General features: G+C 40.7%; 2 protein-coding genes across 3 annotated transcripts in view; one reads left to right on the forward strand and one right to left on the reverse strand.

Moving 5' to 3' along the window:
* Window positions 1-504: 504 nt before the first annotated feature.
* Window positions 505-4,731, reverse strand: LOC123982781 (endoplasmic reticulum protein SC65-like). 2 transcript variants are annotated; one of them, XM_046068617.1, is made up of 7 exons: window positions 3,817-4,731; window positions 3,055-3,204; window positions 2,684-2,855; window positions 1,690-1,818; window positions 1,440-1,585; window positions 993-1,076; window positions 505-728 (listed from the first exon to the last, which is right to left on the reverse strand). In XM_046068617.1, exons 1-7 carry the CDS (start codon window positions 4,276-4,278, stop codon window positions 582-584), a joined length of 1,290 nt encoding a protein of 429 aa, XP_045924573.1. In that variant the 5' UTR covers window positions 4,279-4,731; the 3' UTR covers window positions 505-581. The 2 variants fall into 2 exon arrangements, with proteins under 2 accessions (XP_045924573.1, XP_045924572.1); XM_046068616.1 differs by having other exon boundaries at window positions 505-738.
* A 540-nt stretch (window positions 4,732-5,271) lies between these two features.
* fkbp10b (FKBP prolyl isomerase 10b) overlaps window positions 5,272-7,717 on the forward strand; it is a 9,723-nt gene continuing 7,277 nt past the window's right edge. The window contains exons 1-2 of the mRNA XM_046068615.1: window positions 5,272-5,656; window positions 5,966-6,111. Coding sequence (XP_045924571.1) covers window positions 5,460-5,656; window positions 5,966-6,111 — 343 coding nt within the window. The 5' untranslated portion in view covers window positions 5,272-5,459. The remainder of the gene's footprint in view (window positions 5,657-5,965; window positions 6,112-7,717) is intronic.

The raw sequence follows: 7,717 nt of genomic DNA on the forward strand, positions 1-7,717 counted from the left end.
GGCCACTATCAGAGCAACCTGGGCTCTCATAACACCTGAGCAGTGCCACAGACTGATCGACTCCATGCCACGCCGCATTGCTGCAGTAATTCAGGCAAAAGGAGCCCCAACTAAGTATTGAGTGCTGTACATGCTCATACTTTTCATGTTCATACTTTTCAGTTGGCCAACATTTCTAAAAATCCTTTTTTTGTATTGGTCTTAAGTAATATTCTAATTTTCGGAGATACTGAATTTGGGATTTTTATTAGTTGTCAGTTTTAATCATCACAATTGAATGAAATAAACATTTGAAATATATCAGTCTGTGTGTAATGAATGAATATAATATCCAAGTTTCACTTTTTGAATGGAATTACTGAAATAAATCAACTTTTTGATGATATTCTAATTATATGACCAACACCTGTATTAGTAAAAGCAATACAGGAGTTACATACATACTTATTTAAAATGATTGAGATCTTTTATTTCTAAAAACACATGGACACAAACTGGAACAATTCAAAACTGTCAGGACAGACGTAGACATACAACAGACATTACAGACACATTCAGATCTGTTATATAAATCCTCACTTTCAGCTCTCTTCAGATATTTGACTCCCCAGAGTCTCCTTTGCCCTTTGGCTGCCTCCAGTCAGCGTAGATTGACTCTTCGTAGTCTCCCATCCCTTCAAACTCAACATCGGGAGACTCTGAGGCCAAAAGTGCAGCTTCCTCTGGTCCTAGAAAATCCTTAAAAAAACAACAATTTCACTTATTTGTGATGATAAGGTTTCCATAAATGTTTTACACAGATTGCAAACAAACGTCACACTTTTAGTAGGCTTTAGCTACATAAGGAAATAGAAATTATATTTTTTAAGGATTTCTTTTAATGTGGCCATTTAAGTTGTTTTTATTCCAACATTAACTAACAATAACTTAACATGCTTGTTAAATAAACTACAATTGTTGTTTAGATGTTCTAGTTTTTTTTGTAATCTCACCTCATCATCCAACTCTAAGTACCTCTCTGCAAATGTCAGCATCTGCTTTTGAGTGACAGTCTGGTTGAAGTGTTTGAGAGCTTCCTGTTTACACAGACAGATGAAGACATGACAAAAGTATCAGAAGAACAGATTCATTATCTCAAATCAAATAATATGATTAATGATGGAACCTTCATGTACGTATAATAAACAATTAGATCAAATTGCCAGTTGTTCCTTTATGATGGTGCAACTGGCAGATAAGGCCTTTGTCAAAAAAAGGACAAATTCTCTGTAGTTAATCAGATTGTTATTTTGAAAGTAGTTTTTTTCACATAAAACTGAATATTTGCTTAAATAAAACGTATTTTGGTATTGATTTATGTATTTCTGTGTCCGTATTTACGGTGTATTTCCACAGATAGTTGAGACATTAGTGATATCTGGACATAGCTCTCCTCTTACCATCCTGGGTGTGAAGTGGTCAGGCTGAAGGCCCCACTGTTCACGGTAGGCTTCATAATACAGCAGATTCTGCTTCATGACCTGGTCTTCAGGTTCAAACAGGAAGTAGCTATGTGCACAGGGCACCGCACTGCAGCCCTCGTTCACTGATCAGAGAAAAAACCCCATCAGATAGTGTTAAGGAATAAGGATAAGGAATATTATTCAGTGATTCAAAGCTCAGTTGCTGACGAGCTGACAGCAAACTTACTCCTATAATAGGCGTACTGGAGGTAGTGGTAAATAGTGGCCACAAATCTTTCCACAAAATAACCACCAACATTAGGCTGCAAGTTTTCCTCACACTTCAGTTTGCACTTTAATATGTCAATGTAGACATCTGTGGGAAAGCAGAGCAGATATCATTTAATAAGATATTATTTATTTAGTAAAAAGTACATTAGTATTATCAGCAAAAGAACTTGATATGTCGTAAAATGTCCTTTGTGACTGATTTATCTATATGACATTATTAGATTGTTAATGCTGATGCATCGGTGTGTAAGCAGCATTTTACTGTTGTAGATGTTCAAGATGGAGCTGGTTTTAACAACTGCACATACATTTAGTTTAGGTAGGCTAGTCCAGTGGTTCCCCAACATAAGGGTCAGGACCCTTCAAAGGGTCACATAACAAATCTGAGGTGTCGAGAGAGAATTAAGAGGAGAGGAAAGAAGTATTCAGTCATTTAAACTAAAGCACTGGAAACGTTCAGAGGGGAAATGTCTCTTTTCGTAGAGATCTAAAACATTACAAGGAGCCCCAACTAGACACTGCGTTTTTATAAGGGGACTCCAGCCAAAAATGCAACCACTGGTTTAATGCTGGTTTAACAATGTTTTGTGCTTGTAGAAACTTATCATGTGTGTTTTTTATGTTAAATTTAAATCTAAAAATTTACTAGTAACGTTATCTGTCAGATAAAAGTATAAAGTGGAAATACTCAAGGAAAAATTACATAAGTTAAGTACCTAAAAATTGTACTTAAGTACAGTAGTTAGTTTCCACCACTGACGAGGAATATACAGAACAAATTGGACCATGAGGACCGAGGTGTCATCCAAAATCTTCCTGAAAATGAAGCAATTAGGACAAGTTTTCTTCTTAAATCCCAGTTTTACTCAGTTTGTGGTGTCTTTTGGATGCTCAGTCGTTTTAACGGTTCTCTGTGGTACTCTGGCCATTTTTAAACACTGAATACTAACCTACAATGAACGCATAGAAGTCACTGTCTGGTGAACGTGGAGTGATCCCTTCACAGTCGGCCTGACAGAGGTCATGCTCATGGAGGTAGAGCCTGAGAGCTTCCTCCATGTGTTCAACACTGCTGCTGTAGTCACCTGAATTGATGAGTTTCACTCCTCTCAGGAAGGGAGCCTAGAAAGGACTGATACTGTCAGAGGAGCACAAAGACACGATAGAAACAGCTGGTAGGAGATGAATGGTACGATGGGAATAGTTGACGTTGTCATTCATTTGGTGCCTAGTGTGGGAGTGAGATGTCTTTTGCACTTTAATATTTCTATTGATTCAGTAGAAGCTGTGTATTCAAGCTGTGTAGCTAGGTTGTCCTCACCTCATATGGTCTTTCTTCGTGGTCGGTGAGGTAGCCACTCAGGTCGTATTGGCTCTTGTACTCCTCCATGAGTTGGCGCATCTCCTGGTCCTCAGGGTTCTTCTGGAGGTAGGTATAGGCACATGGGACAGCCCTCTGCAGGTCATTCAGCTGGGAGAAAAACACTGAATTACCTCAGACTAGTGACACATACTTTGGTCTTTGGTTTCTCCTGTCCTACAACCTAAACTGGGCAGGACACTATCGGTAAACTGTCAAATATAGGAGCCAATAAACACTACAAACACACTCTACCCCAGTGGTTGGAATTAATCATGCAGACGTTTGCATCATAGCAACACACATTTCAAACATTTAAACAATGTTTTCTATTTGTTAATGGTTATTTGGGGGAATTTTGCCTTTGCTAGTTTTAAGTATAGAGGGATTGAAGAAAGACTAGGTGAGTCCTAAGCTCTGAAGCCTGCCAACTGAGTCAACAGGACAAATTTGATACAGCATTTTTAGAATGCACCCAGTTGAATTCATTGCTCATTTTGCTGGTGATCCCTGGACCCAGCTTTTTTAATATCCACTGTTTTAATACTGCATAACACAACAGTAAATGTCATGCACTATATGTTCATGCTAAGATGGTGCATATAGGCTACAATAAATACTTCATAGACTTGAAAACTTGAGCCCTTTTTAAAGTTGAACATCTTTCAGGGGTGGTAATTAAGACATGGCTGTGCTGGTATAAGGTGTCCTGGTGTGTCTCACCTTGGAGTGTGCAAAGTGCAGGTATCTGTAGGGAGATCTTCTGCTGAAGTCCTCCAGGATCTCTTTGCCGGGCGGAGGGAGTTGCAGCGCAGGGAAATGCGCCCTGCACTTCTTCTGACAGGACGCTCTCATCATAACGTGCCAGTAGACGCGGAGATCCCGGTTTCTTGTGTATGACGGTTCTTCGTGTTTGCTACTATTACAGTGCAGCGTGCAGTATCTCACGCTGTCTTTAAGAAGCCGGTGCAAACGCAAACTCAGCTCCAAATATTTGATCGACTCCGTCCACTTCTCTGCTGCGTAATGATCCAAAGCCGATCCATAGGCAGTGGTGAGGGGCATGAGCTCCTCTTTGGGGAAATTTCTGAAATGATAGTTTTCGTATTGCGCGGCTGTCATAAAAATAATGTTCAAACAAAGCAAGTTCAACAACGCCTCTCCATTTGTGCAAAATGTAACCATGATAAGATAAATTCCCACATATCCGTCTGCGTTTTCCCCTGCTGTTAACTTTTCCTGGGTCTGTGTGGTGGTCTGCTGAAGTGCTTAGGGGTCTGTGGGAATTCCGTGATTGGACCTTTCAGTAGTTACCGTCTCGGGTTTCTCACGGCTGTGTTTCGTTATTTGGGACAAGAACAGACGTGCGTAAAAGTGGCCACTTGTACTGTTATCGTTATGGTGTTGCCCAGTGCTCACTCCCATATGTTTTATTTCACCATAAATGTGATGAATAAAACTGCATGATATGAGATGTATAAAGCTAAGTCCCATAGTTATGAATGAAAGGTCTTCTCCGGGGTTTGGGGATATAATAATAAGGTGTTGTGTGTTCTGTATCTGATTAGAGGGCTGTAGGGAAAAGCTTGGAAAACGGCTCTGGCATATTTTATTTTCAGCAGTTCTTGTTCTACCCAGTTTGGGATTATTAGACCTATAGCCTAGTTGTTCTTTCACAAGTCTTACACTGAGCCGTCTTAAGGTTGTTGGACAGGAATTTCTCTTGCAGATTAGACTCTTTTTTTTTCACTTTGGAGGACTTGTCGCTGTTTTAGAGCGCTGCTTCAAACGTTCGCAGCATTAATGAAAAAGCTGAAAATTTGGGGGCTCTCGGGCCACTTTACGGCTCTGAGGGGCTGATCCAGAGAGGCGGGTCTGTCTGCGGTCTGCAGCTGTTCAGCGATGCTGAAGAGTCAAGCCGTTTCTTTCAAAATAAAAACGGAAATTTTGACCATTTTGAATATTTCATTTTTACCGACAACACACAGACCATAGTCACTCTGATTTTATTCTGAAGGTGGAACAATGTGGAAATAATGTGCTTCATGTAGGCTACATAAACGTCCTTATTTTGTGTCCTTCCAGTTACAAAACCTTTGTTTTCCTTTTTAAAGGAAGTAGTGCTCTTTTCCTATTGTGGTTGGCTTGACACAGGCGCTTCCCACCCGTAAACTCCGACATTCCTTCCCTCTGGTGAAAAGTCCTCACTGCAACCTGGAGATTGTCCACGTTTACAGCATTCAGACACCGCTGCTCTGCTCCACATCTGCAGCCTCGGCCCTCTGCGCGCATAGGATTGTAGGCCTCCAAATTTATCCATTTAGTGGCTATTATTCAGTTAGGCTATTTGACGTGATTTTGTAAAGATGTTTGCCTGCTGCGTTGCTTTTTTCCTCCTCACTGCGTGGTCTTCGGCGGTGTGTAATCCCAGCCCTGTGGTAGGAGATGTAGTCGTGGACAGATACTTCATCCCCAAAGTCTGTGCCAGAGAATCGAAAACTGGTGATTATGTCCGCTATCACTACAACGCCACATTTGTCGACGGGAAAACATTTGATTCGAGGTAAGGCATTCATTTTAATATCTGAAATACTGAATGCATTCCTTTTGTTTTGCTCTCTTTGCTTGCAAAGTTGATAATTGTGCTGCAGAGGCCATAAAACCAGATTCAAAGTTTGGTTAGGCAGAAGTTGCAATGGCATTTCAGAAAGGATCTAGGGCTTCTTGTGAAAAACGTTTGCAATAGTTTAAGAAACGCATGCGCGCGCTCTACAGATGTAGACCTTTCTTTCTCCAGAGTTTACATCCTCTAAAGTTGACCTACTTCTGACATTTCCTTTGTCTTTGTTACCCTTTTGGTTTTCCTTCACAGCCATCAGAAAGGAGACGCCAAGGTGGGCCTGCTCGGGGAGGGCCGACTCATCGCTGGCATTGATAAAGGCCTGCAGGGCATGTGTGTGAATGAGCGCAGGACAATCACCGTCCCTCCTAACCTGGCCTATGGAAGCACCGGTGCAGGTAAATGAAAATGTTTTTATGGTGAATTGTTCTGCACCAGTGGGAGGTCGAAGATACAGCACAGCAGATTTCCCAGAGCAATCAGCAGTTACTTTGTGAGATTTACCCCCCAGCCTCCCAGCGGGTCCAGGTTATCTATGTGGCAGTTACTTTTATTTGTTTAGCCTAATTATAGATGTTTGAGAATATATGCCACTAAAGCATGTATTGTGCCTTGATTGTCTTATAGAGGGGCCCTGTCAAAATGTAGTTTTAATATCTTTTATTAAAATTCTGGTTTCTGGGGCCCAGCAGGGAACCACAGCTCTTTTTTTTTGCACCTGGCCCCCTGCTTAGAGGATATTGCAGTTTGGCAAATTTTTCATTGCATCAGGGTTGAGGTCCATGTGAAATGAAAAATAACTGCAAAATAAATACCAACAAGTGTTTACAGCCATGTTCTGTGAGGTTGTACTTAGCCCCAAGTGGTGCTTTGAACTAAATGTTAACATTAGCATGCGAACAATGGCAATGCTAATATGTTGATGCTAAGCAGGTAGGCTATAATGTTTTCCATGTTCACCATCTTAGGTTAGCATGTTAATATTGGCTATTTAGCACTAAAAACTAAAACAGCCAAGGTTGAAAGTAAAGTTGTTTGTTTCACAAGTATTTAGTCAGAAAGTATTAGACAATTTCGACCTGATGATAAAGTAAGATGAGAAAAGGATCACCAAAATGACATTTTGTCCTGAAGGGGACATGAACAAGTGTTAAATGGCAACTCATCAGTATGTCCACCATGTCCACCGCATGGTGGTGCTAGAGAAAAAGTCAGTAGGATTTATCACCTGGGAACCATGAATGTCTTTATCAAATTTTGTGTAAACCCATCCATTGATCAATATTTTACAGGATAAATGAATAGAATCACTTTTAATAACCAGGTATGTGTACACACATGAGGAATTTGACTCCGGTCAAATGAAGAATTTGACCTCCTGGTGGTGTCATAGAAAAAGGCAGGGGATCCACTAAAGTCACTAGGATTCATCCTCTTGCCACCATTAGTGCTTGTACCAAAGTTCATGGCTATCCATCTAACAGTTGTGCAGATATTTCAGTCTGGACGAAAGTGGTGGACCGGCTAAGCGACAAACAGACCAACACTGCCATCCTTGCCATGCCATGTACATTAATTGGTTACTTGAAGGCATGAAAAAATAAAACACTTGGAGCTCATTTAAGGAAACAAGTTGATTTAAATGTTCAGTGTGTAGGTTTTAGTGGCATCTGGTGGTGAGGGTTTCAAATTACAACCAACGACTCAGTCAATGCTCACTCCTCCCTTTGGAAGCGCGTAGGCTGACACACTATCTCGGCTCTTGTGCTTAATAATACATGTGGTCCTCTATTTGTCCAAATTTCACTTATCTTCTTACTTTTAACAAACCAGATGACTACTACTACTACTTCTTCAACGTAGTGACAAAACACAGTCTGTAAAAGCGGTTTGATCATTTCAGCTACTGTAGAAACACTGCTGATCAACATGGCAACTTCCATGTAAGGGGAGACCTGCGGTGTTTGTAGATAAAAATGGCTCATTCTAAGGAAATGAAAACAT

The sequence above is a fragment of the Micropterus dolomieu genome, linkage group LG14 (genome assembly GCF_021292245.1).
Source record: "Micropterus dolomieu isolate WLL.071019.BEF.003 ecotype Adirondacks linkage group LG14, ASM2129224v1, whole genome shotgun sequence".
Lineage (NCBI taxonomy): Eukaryota > Metazoa > Chordata > Actinopteri > Centrarchiformes > Centrarchidae > Micropterus > Micropterus dolomieu.

Excerpts from the sequence above, each read along its gene's own strand:
- LOC123982781 (XM_046068617.1), bottom strand. The coding sequence starts at position 4,278 with ATGGTTACATTTTGCACAAATGGAGAGGCGTTGTTGAACTTGCTTTGT. Across the intron at positions 1,077-1,439 it reads ACCACTTCACACCCAGGATG|GAAGCTCTCAAACACTTCAA; the intron begins GTAAGAGGAGAG and ends CTGTGTAAACAG. Across the intron at positions 729-992 it reads ACTTAGAGTTGGATGATGAG|GACCAGAGGAAGCTGCACTT; the intron begins GTGAGATTACAA and ends AGGATTTTCTAG.